This window comes from Acanthaster planci, linkage group LG13 (assembly GCF_054643075.1).
Source record: "Acanthaster planci isolate LZ-2023a linkage group LG13, COTS_SCS, whole genome shotgun sequence".
In the NCBI taxonomy this organism is placed as follows: Eukaryota; Metazoa; Echinodermata; class Asteroidea; order Valvatida; family Acanthasteridae; genus Acanthaster; species Acanthaster planci.
The window spans coordinates 11,031,467-11,049,020 of record NC_141789.1 but is presented as its reverse complement, the minus strand read 5'-3'; the positions used below and the strand labels follow the sequence as shown (position 1 = coordinate 11,049,020).

The 17,554-nt window shown below is 41.2% G+C and overlaps 1 protein-coding gene across 3 annotated transcripts in view; it reads right to left on the bottom strand.

The window, feature by feature from the left end:
* Window positions 1-45: 45 nt before the first annotated feature.
* Window positions 46-17,554, bottom strand: part of LOC110983096 (uncharacterized) — a 31,052-nt gene continuing 13,543 nt past the window's right edge. For all 3 annotated transcript variants that reach the window (XM_022242041.2, XM_022242040.2, XM_022242042.2), the window contains 15 exons: window positions 16,400-16,774; window positions 15,838-16,009; window positions 14,663-14,952; window positions 13,909-14,057; window positions 12,158-12,332; window positions 11,518-11,634; window positions 10,507-10,803; window positions 9,717-10,091; window positions 9,130-9,495; window positions 7,945-8,061; window positions 4,955-5,245; window positions 3,458-3,832; window positions 2,666-3,031; window positions 2,108-2,335; window positions 46-1,310 (listed from right to left, as the gene is read on the bottom strand). In XM_022242041.2, coding sequence (XP_022097733.2) covers window positions 1,222-1,310; window positions 2,108-2,335; window positions 2,666-3,031; window positions 3,458-3,832; window positions 4,955-5,245; window positions 7,945-8,061; window positions 9,130-9,495; window positions 9,717-10,091; window positions 10,507-10,803; window positions 11,518-11,634; window positions 12,158-12,332; window positions 13,909-14,057; window positions 14,663-14,952; window positions 15,838-16,009; window positions 16,400-16,774 — 3,782 coding nt within the window. In that variant the 3' untranslated portion in view covers window positions 46-1,221. The remainder of the gene's footprint in view (window positions 1,311-2,107; window positions 2,336-2,665; window positions 3,032-3,457; window positions 3,833-4,954; window positions 5,246-7,944; window positions 8,062-9,129; window positions 9,496-9,716; window positions 10,092-10,506; window positions 10,804-11,517; window positions 11,635-12,157; window positions 12,333-13,908; window positions 14,058-14,662; window positions 14,953-15,837; window positions 16,010-16,399; window positions 16,775-17,554) is intronic.

The window sequence follows — 17,554 nt, the reverse complement described above, 5'->3', positions numbered from 1 at the left end:
AGCCCTAGAACACACAACAACCACCACCACCACAACACGTACATATCTGCTACAGAAAACTTTATTTGCAAAGTAAGGTATAAAATGGATTAACTCAGGTGTGTATAGACTATACCTACTTGAAATGTGAAAATGGCTACATAAAATGTAACATCCTTTAAGTACGATAACTTTGAATTTCAGAAAAGGAAAATTACTAGTACTGTAGTGGCCAGGCAAAGAACATGAACATGCATACTTATTTATATATTTTATAATCAGAAAAAGTCACTGCAAGTTACCAGTGGAATACAGTGAGACTGCAGAGTATACAATATCATCACCAGACCTAACACTGAATAAGACAGTTTGATGTAAAAGCACAAAGGCAGAACTAATGCAGGAGAGTTAAAAAAGGCCATGCCCCCAAGCTGCCAAAAGGAGCCCCCTAAAAAAAAACAGAATTAAAAGTCAAATTATTTGGTCTATTTCCATTTCCGTCCTTCACAAAACGGGTAAAAAAGCCCCGAAATGTTGCCTTACCCCACAGAACAGCCATACAAAGTGATACTTGAAAAGATTTCTGAAATTTCTGGCCCCCCGAAACAAGCTCTCCCCATCCCTCAAAAATTTGGTTCTGGAGCTGTCCCTGCATCAGCACAAAAAAAATAATGGAATAGAACAGTCAATTAAGACTGCTGCAGGAATGTGAAACATTTTATCAATTTCAACTTGTTTTTTACAAATGAAACACAATAGTGATTAAAAACTTTTGCTTAAGTACAATTATTCTGAAAAATATATAAAATGGACTTGCTAACATGAAAAGAATGCTACAAAAGCACTGCTGACACTTTGCCCATTTAGTTTTTCACACTGACAAAAGTCATTCTGTAAATTTGGTGTACAGGACTGTTTTTCCAGTCCCTTAAGATTATCTTACTAGACGGAGGTACATGCTTACTAAAATCTCTAAAAAATGAGGAAATGTACTTACACGTAACTTTCAGTTAAATTGAATTTAAAGTTTTGTTAAATCAATATAATTAAAAATGTAGTCTTGTGTTACTCTATGGCCTCTTAGGTGCACAGTAATACTAATAAACACTATACTCACATGCTGCCTATTTTCTTTACCAATCAAAACAAGCTCCGCAAATTCTATGCACGCTATAACTAGTTTCTTTAACCCGAATGACAGACATTTATTTGAAATCCTTGGTGACTTTTTTTTCCAACTACCTACAATGAATCAAAAGCATCTTTGGAGTTGCGCCGTGAACCAAAATCATCAAGCATTTCGTAGGTATTCTCAACCTTAGCTTTTGCTCCTGAAAAAAACAAACAAAAGACATAAAACACGCAGTGAAAACATGCCTTCGGATTTAACACCTACTGACATCATCCCTATTGTGGGTACTCATTGTTAGTACACATAGACTCGTGCACATTTGGCGCAAGATATACTGAGCATAAGGCAGTCAATTTCAAGTGTGTGAATGAGTGATGTGAAAACTCTCCACCAGCCTGTCACATCTTAGAAAGCATGGATGGAAATGGAATTCCAATGGCATATTTCAAAAGCTTCAACAAACTATTTTTGACAAGTCCTGTATAGTATGTTCATGGTCTTCGTGCAGTACGGATGGTTCTCGATATACACTTGCAAAAGGATATGGTGTACAACAGTCATATATATATTGGGAGGGGGTTCACTGGTATGGAGCCCAACAAGAAGGCCTTCGCTTCCCCTATGCCCCTAACCTGCTCAGAATTTGGACAAAATAAAAAAAACCAGCTTTGTAACATTCAAAGCTACGATCCCATGTACATGACACACTACTGAAATGCCCCTCATCAGTCAACTGCAGCTCCTCCCCGAAGTGTCCTGCCTGCAATCGATCGAGACACTAGGTGAACACAGTATGCAGCACTTTGCGTGAGTGAATGGCATGTACAGTTTCAACAAAATGTGCACAAGTGACAGGAGCAGACATTAAGATGGATGCAACAAAAATCACTGATGGAGTGTTGGCCAGAAACAGTAATATTTTCCAATTTTATCACCTAGGCCTGCTGAATACATGTAAGATTGTTGGAAAGTGAAAATTTTGTTATTGACACAAACCTTTTTCCCTCATTTCCAAGACTGCCACCTGCTTATTCAGATGAGCTTTCCACTCCAGCAGGTAGATTGCGTAAAATATCAGCAAGATGATCAAGATGCCACCACCGACAGACACACCGATCAGTGCGTCTCTGAAGACTGCTGCCTGACGCTCAAACTCCTTCTCTCTGTCTGGATCGCATGGCTTGGGATCGTGACTTATCATTGGACATGGTGTTGTCATCATGACTGAGAAGGAAGAGCAGATCAGGGTTTAAATAAGTATTGATTGCACTAAGCAAATCAAATAACATGGGGCAGAACTGCAGCGTTCTTGCTAGTGAAATACACTAAGAGCTCACAAAATCAAACAGACACACATCATGGGCTTTAATATACAGAAAGAAAACATTATTCTGGGTTTTAGGAAAAGGGTTTTACGTTTCTATAAAGGACCCAGAAGAAATATCTTGCAGTCTACATGTACTTTTTTCCAAGGTGATCTGACCCCTTCTTGCAGCTCAGAAAGCCCCAAGGCTTACCCAAACAAACTGCGCAACTAGTCAAGCAGTGACTCACCAGGATGTGAGTGGTAAGAGAACTTAAATCCGGGCTGATTGGAGGATGAATTCTGGCCATCCGAAGTGAAGACTATCAACAGAGCCCCCCTGGTGCTGGATAACACGGGGGGGTGTTCTGTGGTAGAGCAGTTTGTCAGCAGCATGGATGGGTCACTCATGGTTCCGTCATAAACGGCGACATCATCTCCGCTTGAGCAAATAGTCCAGTCAAAGTGGATCGACTTCAGGAACACTTGGGCACCTTCTGGAGCCTTCAGGAGGGTGTGACAGTTCAGGAACATTGGATAGGCGGCTGGGTACAGTGGTGAGGTAACATATCCGGTGTTATCCTTATCAACCACGATTGTGTCATCGCATCTCCACTCTGAAAAAGAACGAGCATCTTTGATAACAACAGGCCTAAAATGTACCTCTTATCATCCTGCACACAAACAAATACAAACTTGTTCCATAGTTGTGGGGACTATACTGATATATAAATGATGTATTCATCATGTACCGGGTTTGTAGTTAAGGGATCCACACAAGTGTTCATCAAACAGATGTTGCATGGACCAAAAATAACACGGACACATTATTGTCCCTACAACTACGTCGCGACTTCCCAATAAACAAGGTCTCCTTCAAAGTGGTGATGGCTTGAGCACACAGACATGCGGTAAATTGCACACGTAATCACAGACAATAAGACATTTGTGCAGTCTCTTGATTATTTTTAGTTACACTTCAGACTCTGGATGCACTTGAATGCACTGATAACAATGTGGTATTCGGTATGCAATGCGCTGACCTGCTTTGTACGTGCCAACAAACTGGTTCATCAGGACATTGACAGAATGGAATTTTAAAATGAAGGACGACCCTTTGACCTCGATGTTGTCGTTTCTCTGCAGCAATTCATACAGGCAAAAGCGAACAGAAGGGGCTGACTTCCCCTCAGACTTCATTCCATCGGCAGTGACAAAATTGCGGCAATCTGTCACGCCCTCGTCTTCATCGGTGATGACCCCAGCCATGGTGATAGTGAGCATGTTGACCTTTCCATATGGCTTGACAAACACAGAAAAAACACCGCTCACTGGGCCATTGTAGTCACCACTAGAGAATTTGGCTGGCGATTTGATCACACCCCGGTAGGCATCGGAAGTCGAGTTGAAGGGCGAATCTGGCAATTATTTAAAAAAAAGAGACATTCAGTGAGTTCTCTTATTAATTACACCATCTAAACTGTATCTGTGAATACAACCAGACTGTCTCTGTACAATTTACTTTTGTCGTTATTAAAGATAAAAATCCCTCAAGTGGAAGATGCTGCTGTCACTTTGTATGTCTCCAGTTGAGAACTAGCTACCTTGGCTACTTTTGCGCATTCTAAAGGGGCCAGATACAATTTCTGTCCAGAATGAGCACTGGTATTGACATTTTTACACAGACCAGTTTAATAACTGCAGTGAAGATCTATCATCAGACATTTGGCCACAAGAACAAGGCACAGATAAGCAGCCAAATTCAGTGTTTGCTGGATCAAGAAAGTTGTCCCAATTTCTTGAAAACTGAGCAGCTGATAAGCCTTCCTATGCATTAGATCAATACCACAACGGGGAATATTTCAATGCATATGAAATGTACTAGACTCATATTACTTCACATCAAGAGTGTCAGAGGAATGCACTACAATAGCATCATTCCGCTTCTGCAGAAAATCTACTTCAAGTCTTTAAGCATTGGAGATATGCCCAATTTGCAATTACAAGGCATGAACCAAAAGCCAAGTAGGGGATGCAAATAAAATTGTGGCAGATGGAGCAGTTTTGAGACACCTTTCCAAGGGTTTAGTTTCAGAGCCCCCGTTGTCTGCCTGCAAAATCTGAACAAGGTGTTAACAATGAAGCTGTACAGGAATGAAAACACAGTGAATGGATGCTGATATAGAACACACCAATGAGAGGCGGCCATTAGCTGCACTTGACTTTGTTGTGTAAAGCCATTGTCCATTAGAAATATGCTGAGAAACCGATGCAGCTGAAGCCCTGGAATCCTGTTTTGGACATGGCTTTTAACTAGCGACAAGCAGGCTAGGCCTGGGGCCTAGTGCTGCTGCACCTGCCTTCAGTTCAATCCCTTATTAGTGCCTGGCCTTCCACTGTGTTAAAATGTACTACTTTGCCACATTTTTATTATCTGATTGTAGAGTTACATCAGAAGCAATGTTACATGCCTACCAATTACATGAGAAGAATACACAGTTGTTTTTCTACTCCAAACTGTAAAAAACAAAAAATCTCACCTCCACCAGAAGCATCGGGGGCCAACTCAAAGTGAACCACAGTACTGGAACTTTCTCTACGTGTCCTTGATTTACTCTCCCCGGACGGCACCACTGAAAACCCCTTTTTGGCCATAGCACACTGCATCTCTGTTGCCGTGGTGATGATGTCGAAGGCAAAGCAAGCAAAGTTGGCTTGATTCAGGCACACTTCAGTGCACTCCTTCGAAGAGTCCACACTGACTGTGTCCTGAATGGACGAGCTGTCCAGGCGGATGTTATAGAAAGCATCAAAGACCAACTCCAGTTCATCTGCAGGCAAAGTTGACATTAATGAAGCTCAACCATCTACATTCTCCTTGTTTCTGTTATTTCACTGCTACTGTAAAATGGCTTGATTACTGGCAGTAAATGCTGGCAGCATCACAACAATATTTCAAAGAACGGGGCAAAGTTAAAAGTTCAGTAATGCAGTTTGTCGTGTATGACTGCACAAATGCACAAGTGCCTGTACATGCAAAACTATCATTTTAACAAAACAATGACAGCCGAAATTAAACATTTTATTTCCTTTATGTCTCATGAGTTTGAATATATTTATCAAAAATTTGTAAACAATTCACCAATGGAAACTGCATACATGTACAGCACATGGATGTCTACTGATGCTTTCTCATATAAGGAAGAGGTGGCTAAGAAAGCTCAAGTGATGCACGGTGAGGAATTGGCAGCAGAGAAGGTCATGTCTCCTTCCCTTCTCCTGTACACATAGACAAATCCGGCCATTACAGTGACCCCAACAAATGCAGTGAGCATTGTAAATTTTGTAATAACTATGCCAAGCCACTCTTCCAAGACAGTCCCTCCAAAACCAAGCAAAATGTTTCAGCCTGCTTTCTGGGACTGAAGAGAAGCTACCAGGAAATGTCCAATCGAATATTCACTAAATTCGTCGGTAAGAGCCTGGTGACGGGGGAACCTTCTCCAGACTATATTTTTTGTGTGTTTTTACTGTATATTTTTCTGGATGGAGCATTCAGCTGTCTTTCTGCCAACCTTTTGTCCTAACTTTGACAAATAAGACTTGAGGCTATGCATGGCGAAAGTACTAACTATGTGAAGTTTGCGGTGACACCATGTAATCAAATTCTCTCTTTGAGTGTGTGTGGTTCTGAAAAGAACAGGGGTTCACTCGACATTTCGAACAGTGTGCTACCGCAAGCCCACCCACACAGACCGGTACCTCCACAGCTCATCGTTCCATCATCCCAGGGTGAAGTCCTCAGTCAACCGAACCCTGGTGCAACGAGCGTATAAGATCTGCGACCAAGAGCACCTACAACATGAACTCCAGCACATATCAACGGCACTCCAATTAAACGGATACCATCAGCGTCAAGTCAAAACCCAAGACCACCCCGGCTGTCGGGTCTCCTATACCCAAAGCCAACCCCCCAACTATAAGGCCATAGTCAACCTCCCATACTTAGGTAGTACTTCACACAAAATCCAACGAATCCTCAATCAAGCCAGCATCAAGGTGTACCACTCCTCGACCAAGAAACTACAAGCCAGCCTGCAGACCTACAAGGACAAGCAAGAACACAAGACCAAGGCTGGAGTGTATAGGATCCCCCGTGAATGTGGGCAGGTGTACATCGGCGAGACTGGCAGAGATCTCTCCACCAGACTCAAAGAACACATTGCCCACAGACGCAGAGGAGACTATGACAAATCTGCCATTGTCAAACACTCACACGCCAAGGACCACATCATCAACTGGAAAGACGCAGAACTCATTGTTCCTGTCAACAGATGGCACCCAAGACGCATCAGAGAAGCCATCGAGATCTACAAGCACAACACAGTACCCCAAGACATCGGTTTCAACATTAGCAACATCTGGCGCCCCCTACTCCCCCTACAGACCAATGGGTCACCTATACCCACGGTCCACAGTCCTCCCCCCACGGCACCCACGGCAACAATGACACGCTTCACTGAGCCCACCAACAGTAACCCACAAGATTAGGATCCAACCACCAGCCAAGCTGTTCCGCATCAACGAGGTTCCACTGCACTGAATCCTCTCCACCGGTACTTAAGCCCCACACACTCCAGAGTTCGGCACTCTTTCTCCTGAAGACGAACAGAGCACACTGTTCGAAACGTCGAGTGAACCCCGGTTCTTTTCAGAACCACACACACTCAAAGAGAGAATTTGATTACATGGTGTCACCGCAAACTTCACTTAGTTAATAACTTTGACAATTGATAATTGTTCTCATAGCATCCACACAAGAAAGATTGGCCCAAAAGAAAACTTTTGTTACAGACCGATTGAATGCCTGAACAGACTTGCACAATTCCTGAAAAAATAATATGTTCCAATTCTAAAAATGAATTCAGAGTCAACAATCTTAGTCCAATACTAAAAATGTTTGGACTTAAAAAATTTGTTCCATCTTTAGAAAATGTTGGATTTGTAAAATCTTCTTTGAATTTTGAAAAGATGTACATTCATTACAAATTTATTCCAATGTTAAACAAAAATTCTGACTACGAAAATTCATCCACTCTTTAAAAATTCATTCGAATCTAAAAAAGTGTATTGCATCTTTAAAATTTCATTCGGTTTTTAAAAATGCATTCCAAACGTAAAAAAAATTTAAAATGACATTCGTTTTAAAAATAAATCCAACTTTTAAAAAACATGTACAATTTGAAAAAGGCATTATGTTGTGCAAAAACATGTTCCAACCTTTTCAAAACAAATTCTGGTTTGTAAGAGTGCCCCAAACAATCCTTATAGAGTTAAACAGTATCCAGAAAATACAAAAATATCTAACACAAAAGCGAAAAAGAAGCCAATATAAACCACATATGAAATAAGTTACTACTGTAACAGTGAATTACACATGGGACACCATTCAAGGACTAACAAATTTCAGGAAATGACATGACATGTCTTGGAAAATTTCCAAGTTCTTCTCAATTCTTGAGTTTCTTACCACAATATTCCTCATCGCTTCCGGAGGTGCAGTCTTTGATACCATTGCATTTGTACTCACGCGGGACACAATCTCCCGATTTGCACATATAGTAACTGTCAGAGCATCCCCTGTTCCCTGTAAATAATTTGAAAACAGAATACCATCAATACTTTGGGAGTTTCTCAGTAAAGAACAGATAAGTAGGATGTGACTTTGCTGAGAACCCCCTCCCATTCCATCAGACTAATGTCACATCATACAAGGATACTCCAACGACAAAAGGTCAAAAATAGAGTCATACAAGACTCTACCTTAATTCAAGACCTAATATAATCAGGGTTTTGGTGAATGTGTAACTTGACTTCATCAAGTCTTCCTTGAAAAAGTCCCCAGACAACCCTTCAGACTGAGAAAGTTCCACCTAGAAACAACCATATTCGTGCCACTCCTTTGGAATGCCTGACTTCTACATGGGACACATTTCTGGGTCTGCCTTGTAGACCTCTTAGACCTTTTAGACGTCATTTTCAGAAAAATGTGTGCGTGCATTAATGTTGAACACAGAAAATTTTAATATGGCAGGTTGTCGGGTGAGGAGGGGGACAAGAGATAGTAATTTCTCTCAGGCAACCCCTCCCTTATCCCCTTCTGCGGCTGTGGTACACTGTCTTTGAGCTGCAAGCAGCTGTCAAGCAATCTTCCGAGTCTGGGGAGGGCACTAACACGGGATGTGATACATTAGGCTTAAAAAACTAAATAGTGCAGTCTAAGTACACAGGAAGTCATCTGACCATGTTTGTATTAACAGTTTGCTGGAAATATCTAAGCTGTCAGCAAAACAGGACTCTAAGTCCTGTCAAAACACAAGTCTCTTCTGAGCAATTCTGTCATGTTTTTGCATGTACTCTTATCAATCGTGTGACTGAACAAATTCATCTAATTTGAATAATAATTCTGCCTTGCTACTTTGAAATGAACTAAGAAAAGGACTTGTGAGGCACTGGTGTCTTTTTGAAGTCAAATCAAATTTGGCCAAGGGTGCTGCATTTCATAAATTAACATTTAAGAGGCCACAAGGAAAACCAACTAAAAGTCTTCCAAGAAATCCAACATTCTGGTTTTGTACAGTCCAGCTTCATGTATTATCATGTTACATGTATTAAAGCTTTTAAGTATGTCCACTGTATGTACAAATTCACTCACTGGATCCTGAGTAGTAGGTGAGATTGAATCCCGGCTTCTGAGAAAAGATGTCTTGGCCATCTGATTTGAAAAGAATGAGCATTGCCCCCTCGGTACTAATTAGCACTTCAGGTGGATTATCTGAAGAGCAGCTGGACAACAGTTTGGACGAGTTGCTTGTGGTGCCATCATAAGCAGCACTGTAGTCGCCACTCGAGCAAATAGTCAAGTCATAGTAGATAACCCTGACGGCCACTTGGGCACCTTCAGGGGCCATCAGTAGGATGTGACAGTTCAGGAACTTCGGATAGCCGGCCGGGTACAGTGGAGAGGTGATGTACCCGGTGTCATTTTCACCGACCATGATTTTGTCATCACAAGTCCACTCTAAATAAACAAAAAAAGTGTATCAGGTCCATCTGCAAGTCCCAAAATACCTTTACTGCTGACTACTGTATCAGCAGGGGTCAAATGTGTTCTTCTCAAAACAAAAAAAACAACAATTTTTACGATCTCTCAGTTTCATTGTGCTCTTTTCACTCCAACTCATTTCCCTCAGTCTGCTTCAACCATCAACAAGGTCGCATTTCATTATGCAATGCACTAACCTGCTTCGAAAGTGCCTATAAACTGGTTCATCAGGACATTGTCAGAATGGAATTCCAACATGAAGGATGACCCTTTGACCTCGATGCTAATGTTCCCCTTCTGTAATTCATACAGGCAAAAGCGGACAGCAGAGGCCGACACCCCTTCACCCTCCATTCCATTGGCAGTGACAAAATTGAGGCAGTCTGTCATGCCCTCATCTTCATCGGTGACGATCCCAGCCATGATGATAGTGAGCATGTTGACCTTTCCATAAGGCTCGACAAGCACGGAGAAGATGCCACTTGTTGGGCCAGTGTAATTACCGCTGGAGAATTTGCTCGGTGAAACAAGGGTCCCACGGTATGCGCCAACTGTAGTATTGAAGTTTACATCTGGACAAAATTTTACAAAATGACTGAAAGTAAACCTCAATTATCTCCTCTTTTCAGCATATATAGATTTCCTCACAAGGCTGTGTAGAATGTGTTTCACTTCAAGTTTTCACTTCATGTCAGATGACAAAATTGTACCCTAATAAATCTGTGTGGAGTTGTGTTTGGTCCAGCATCTCCTGTGACAGTTTCAAGGAGGACTTATAAATGCACCATGGCAAATGCTTCAGTGGCTCTGTACTGGTTTTTGTACAGACATGGAGGTTTAACCGATTCCATGGAGATTGAGTGTGTGTGCAGGCTGCAAGTTTCCATGGGTAGGACCTTCACTGGGTTAAGGGGACAATTTCTTTTGTGTCATGCAGGCAAATTAGGACCAAGTTGTGGGGACATTTGTATTTCTATATCTTCTCACCGTCACTACTGTACACAACAAACGGATCCAACTCAAAGTGCACCACTTCACTATCAGCCTCTCTTGGTTTTGCCAATCTCATCCCCATAGACGGCACCACAGAAAAACCCTTCTCAGCCATGGCGCACTGTATCTCGGCTTTGGTGGTAATGATGTCAAAGGCGTGGCAGGCAAACTCTTTCTGATTCAGACACATCTTAGGGCACTCCTCCAAGGATTTCACACTCACTGTCTCTTGAACAGATGAGTTGTCCAGGCGGACATCATAGAACGCGTCAAAGACCAGGAAAAGTGAATCTACACAAAAAAACAAAACTGAGGCTAGAACGCAACAATTCTCTCTCAGTTTTTCTTGAGTTAATGCACATTTTGTCGCAAAATAAAGATTGATTTTGGATCACAGCCCTTGCAATAACTGCCTACTTAACAGGGCTACCTGGCTCAAATTTGTATTTGCAGCAAGAAATTGTACGTCAGATAGATCCCTGCAAAGTACAGACACATTCTACAACTAGAAAGAGTCAGTGAAGTGCATACCTATAATACGGGCCATTCACAATAGTGTGCCTCCAAAAGTTTGCAATGCGTTGGCCAATTACAACGTACGAAATCTGTCCACTGTTTCCAAATGTGCATTGGGTCGACAGATTTCGCGCATCATGGTTGGCCAACGCATTACAATATCTTGGAGGCGCACTATATTGTGAATTGCCAGTGTTGTCCAACAATAGTGAAATGGTGGTCAAGTAACACGGCTTGGAACCCTCTTTCCTTTCACCACTTTTACCACTACTAGGAAAGAAGAGTACATAGGAAATTTTTTGCCATAATGCTAATGTCAAATAAATTAGCAAGGCCACAAAGAAAATATACACGGCATAAAACCTGGTGCATATATTGCGCGCACAATTCCAGGTGTTTAATGCATGTTATACATTCATTATTCTCCCCCTTGGATTTGCATGTATCTGTGTGAATTTCTGATTTCATTTTGATCTTGCAATTTCTTACCACAATATTCCTCATCGCTTCCGCTGGAACACTCAAAGAAACCGTTGCACTTTCGGTAACGATTGATACAGCCTCCTAACCTACACAAATACTCATCGCCAGAGCAGTTGCTTGTCTCTGCAAATGAAATAAAAACAGATCTGATTACTCTTAGAATCACGGATGCATACTGGAAAGCCTAAAGTTTTCTAGTTCTGTCTCACGATAACTTGAAGAATTCAATTCATTGCCTTGTTAACCTCAACAAAGAATATGCCCCAAAAGAACTCAGCTGTCCCCCAACCAATAAGACATCCCTTATAATTAGATCTCTACAGCTTTACTTCGATTGGATATTGAAGTTTGTTTTTATGGTCATTTACCGGGGATGTGGTTGAAAACTTTTAAGACCAGAACATGACTGCACATCTGAAAAGATGCCCAAAATACCTTTCACAATACCAGCAAAATAAAATTGAAAAGACAGTTGATGGAAACACAGAGGGTGCATTTTCAGGGGTTGACATGAAATAATTGCAATGCATGACGGCAAAAAAGCCAATGTGACAGGATGACGTGGCTCAAGGAAGCTGGGAGTGTAGGCTACAGAATTACTTTTCACTGTCTAAACAACTGCAAGTCAAGTTCCTTTCTTTCTTACGTCTTGGCGGTTCCTCCCCTTCCAACGCCGGCTGTATCCAGTCCAGAAATGGGCTGACTCTAGTGTGCACCTCAGGATACCCTGAGGGATAACAGCTCATCCAATCGCTGCCGATCACTCCGACCACAGTCCATCCCAGTAAATTCTGCACCACCACTGGCCCTCCATTGTCATGCTAAATTATCAAAATAACAAAAATTATCAGACTGCAGGAAAGCAACAAGAGCAATCAATACCAAAATTTGAAGTATACATGCATCTTCCACTTGACAAACATTTGCTGTGAATACCAATTCACACAGGAAAAATGTGCCAGAGGTGGCAAGTGGATTTACTGTGAACTTCTTATTAATACTGGAATTTTCTGTTGATGAATATTGCAGTTTGACCTAATTTTTGTCACACATCCCCAGCCCCTGTCACCAGCTTTGGGCATTAAGGGTGCCACAGTGCCACCTAGGGAGGGACATCACAAGAACAATAGAAGATTTTGATGCTTAGGGATCCAACTGCTCGCTGGGGGGGGTGGGCTCCAGGTACCCCCTTGACGATGGTGTTACCACACCCACTGCCCCCCCAAAAAAGGGAAAATAGCTAGTTGAAATCAACTCCAAATGGGACAAAAGTCACATGGTCTTAAAACTGCTTCATGGATCCTGCATGCACACCACCGAGGTGCAATTGTCAAATAATACTGCAACCATCAAGATAAGCTTGTTACTAACTTTGCACTTCACCTTTTCGCAGATATTTGACATCAGAAAGCTATGAAAACACCATTTCTAAGTGGTAGAGAGACTAAAATGAAGTTTCAGGATGACTCAAGAACACGGGAAGCAAGATTCCCTCTGTTTTGTCACTATTCCACAGGCAAGTCAACATCATCATGCATATATTGCTTATAAAACTGTACAGGCGTTTACTTTGAAATTTGTTTTATGTTCTGGATACATACACATACACACCTCTACTATGGCTAACCCTGCAGCGGATTCCACGAAATGTGGCATAATTCTGATCCATGTGAAGCTTTGCACCACAAATTTGTGCTGCAGCTGTGCAATATGCTCAAGTTTCATTTTACAAAATGTTCTGTAGCAATGGAACATTTTAATTGTATAAAATTTCTTGGACGAGGATGATAACAGCTTTTAAGACAGCTGTTCCTTTGCAATATTACAGCAGTCATCAATCAGTCATTGAATAACTTCCATCAACTGTTTTGAAAGAGATTTTATCTTTTCTTCAGCAAAACTAGACAAAAAAATCTCCCAGCCAAACCAGTTTGTTCTTACCTGCTACAATAAAGTTGGCAATATATTTCAGAAGCCTTGTTAAATTCAGCAATGATGAGCCTTAACCAAGCACGCTGAGTACGTCAGATTTGTTTGGTGCAACTTGAATCACCTAAACAGACTGCGTACATTTCGCCATAATTTGTTGTCCAACTCAAGGAATTATGTAGTGCATTAGTTTTATAAATTGCTCTGAATTTCTGCACAAAATATGCAATAAAATGTGGCAAAAGAGATGTTACCCCATTGTGTAAACTTTCGTGAAATTGGCTGCTGGAGGAGACATTACAGTTATGAACTAATTCTGCAAAAATAAGAACCTCTTTCAGACTAGCCATTATTTGAGGACATAAAAATGCAGGGTCATGCACAATATTCTGCAGTGTTATAAAAAACATACAAAGTCCTCATATGGCTATCAGTGATGACTAGGATTCAATAATTCATCAGCTGTACCTCACATGCACCCTGTAGGTTGAAGGGAGGGCCAAACACACACATAACATTGTCAGTGATTTCATAGCCCAGTTCGGCCCACTTTGAAGCACAGTAGTCCTGGTTCACAGTGCGCATCTCCACTTCAAGCAGGTAGTCACTAAATTCCCCTGCAGCAAACAATGAACAAAGGCATACACAGAAAGTACACATTACAAATAAGGTCTGGATACATAATACACATTCTCATTATTTTATGCTTTTAGAAACTTTTACTCAGATTTTTATGTCAAATGTTCTGAACCAATTATCATTGCAGTTTTGCATATGATGCAGGATGTTAGAAAAAGAAATAAATTCTATTTTTTATAGGGTAATTATTACGACTAGTGCTAATAATTTCACCAATGAAAATGACGATGTCATGAAATTGGGATGTTTACATTTTTCATAATCTCTAGGATGCATGTAAAATAATATTAAACTCAGAGGATTTGGGACTGTTGGGGCTATCTTAATCTCTACAATTTAAATGACTGAGGAATAAAATAACATTTGACTGCAAAAGTATCATCATCAGAAATTTTCTCCTTATCCATTATCAATAACTCCCTCTGACCTAGCAAATCAGAGGTCCATATCAAAAAGCTCCACCTAAATGTTTTGCTTTCTATAACTCTTGGCTTGTTTCTTTCTAAATCAAGCCTAGACTAGGGCGGCATTCTTGTCCAAACAAATCAGAAATCTCAGTGTTAACTGAGGATAGAACCCTTACCAAATGGTTGGTACCTCCCCCAACCTGTGACAGTCACACCAGTGTTGTTGGGGAGCTCTAGTGCCGAGTCTCTCGGCAGGCACACGGTCCGGACAAACTGTGTGATATTGAAGGGGGATTCCAGCTTGATTAAGGCGATGTCATACTTGTAATCAAAGCTGACAATTTTGTGGTCAGGGTGCATGTACACTTCTGCAGCCCTCCGCATCTGCATGCTTTCTGAGGGGTCTTTGAGGCTGTTGCTTCCCATGCTGAAGTGGTACAACTCTGGGTATTTGATGGCACTTCCCCTGGCAGGGATAGAAAAAATTAGAGCTAGAAATGAGAAACACTGGCACTGCATGGAAATTCTGACATGACATATTTTTTGACGCACTTGGTGGTTCACAATACTTTGTCCACACAAGTTTTGTGCTCTTTCTATTTATACAAGATACCTTTCTGAATATGCTGATAATGGCAAAACAATCTGAGGGCCAAACAACTATAAATGAACCAGGTGTCTTTGGACCTTCTCCAGCTGTGTAGGGTAGGGCAGGAGGAGAGCCTCCACTAAAGACATTGACGGTTCCATGAGCAGCTGTTCGAGACAAAGACATCCAGTGGTAGTGCATTTGTGAAGTTGGACCATTGGAATGATTCCCGATGGGCACACAAACCATTCCAGGGGAACAATCCAATGGAATGGTCCAATGCAACTTGAAAGTTCCAACTTTTGAGAAGCTCCCTTAGAGTAAACTTGTGAACGGATCCTTGTCGGCATATTCATTTTAATCAAAAAGCACCACAAACTGTATTCAGACTGCACTGAAGAATATTTAAGTAGCCTAACAAGGCCAGGGCTCTACTGAAGTTGTTGAGCAAGGTACGCAAAACCTTATGTGATACTGGGAGCACATTTCAAATGGCGAGCATCCTAAATGCAATTCCTATTGAGTGCAACATCCATTTTTGATTGAATTTAATACCTGGAAAGAAAAAAACATACATACAAATTATTTCAAAACAAAATTTTGATGACCAAAATTATCAACAAAATCTGACTTGCTGAACTCCTGACATGTCGCTGTAGCTGGATGAAGAAAAAACACGAGGCAGCCTATCTGTGCTAGGTACAGACATATTCCTATGACTGAAGTGTTAGGTTAACTGTTTGAAAGTGTATGAGTACTTACAGGCAAGTGGCTGAAGTGAGAATCCACTGGGGATGGATGAGAGAGCCTCCACATATCCAAATGCCTCTGAAGAACATCGCAGCCTGCCATGGCCACTCACCCTCTTGTGCTGGCTTACCGCCGACAATTTGCATCTCTCCATCCAATGGGGCAGTTTGCAAGCCACATATTTCTACAGTGATATGAGATATCTCAATTTGTTTCAGAATGCTTTCAATCTCTGTGGAAATTTCCCATTAACCAAATTTGTATTTAGAATTCAAGTACGGTAAAAAGTTGATCATCAATAAATGAATTTTCATTAAAACTATACTCAAGATTAGTTAAAATATGCAATTACCAGATTTTTAAGTGGTCATCAAAGAAAGTGGTTAAACCACAAATTGTTTTCAGTCAAGATATTACTGAGGACCAACCCTCTTCCACTGTCAAAAGTAAAAACAAATTCATATAGTTTGACCGTGCCAAATATCGGGGAAAAGGTATTTTAATTTCAACCTCATTTCTTAACACTTTCTTCCCCATTCAGCTGGAAATCGCCACATGCCACAATTCAACTGACCTTGACTGGACTTCGTGTAGTATGTCACATTAAACCCTGGTTTGACAGAAGGTACGACTTTGCCATCTGTATGGAACACTATCAGCAGTGCCCCTTTGGAGCTGATCAGCTTTTGGGGTGGCTCGGAAACATCACTGGAGCAGCTGATGAGAGGCTTGGGTGATGGGTTTGGTCCGTCGTAAACAGCGATGTAATCTCCACTCAAGCATATATTTAAGTCAAAGTAGACCAACTCTAGAACCACCTGGGCACCTTCAGGGGCCATTAGAAGGGTGTGGCAAACCAGAAACATTGGATAGACGTCTGGGTACAATGGAGACGTAATGTACCCTGTGTCACCTTCATCAAGCACGAGTGTGTCACTACAGTTCCACGCTATCAAGACACAAGAATGTTCAAACATCCTCCATTAAAAAACTTTAATGTGTACGACAGATTGTTTACATCTCTTATATGAAAATGCTGACAGAAATCTATTGCACTGATTTCTTTCAACATCGAACGACGAGTATTGCTTGTGACAGAACTTAGTATGTGTTCTAGTGTCACAGTTGAGGCAGTGAAAAGTCTCCGCACGACATAAGTCATTTAGTTTGAAGTCAGCCCACCAGTTAGTGAAATAAAGTGTGACCAAGGCATCCTGTTGAATCTGTGTTTATCTCTTCAGGTCAGTTCTGACCTCGTACTTGTAAGGTGACTTTTAAAACAATTTAATAGTGTCTGACTTGATTCCAACTCAGATATTCTTTTCTGACATGGCTGGGACGTCAACCAACAGTGTACTAAAACATTTTTTAAATTAAACCCCCAACTTAAGCGATCGATTGCTAGCTGTTGGTACTAGTACATACAGCTGAATATTCTCCTAAAGATGCATTTCTGTATTATCAACAGATCACAGACATGTCACAATGAGCTATTGGCTTAACTGTCACATGAAGTCACGAACGTGAATGCTCTCCCACTTTTTTGTACTTGCTATCTTTATAGCATCCAAGTAAAAGTGCAAGAAAAGTCACCAACTTTCATGACAGTTGGCTGTAACAGTATTAAAAACCATGATGCACATGCCCTCAGAGGGAAGATTTTTATGTGCTGTGTGTCGTAACTGGTTCTTTCCTTTGATTCATCTCTGATCTAAATTGTCGTTAAAGT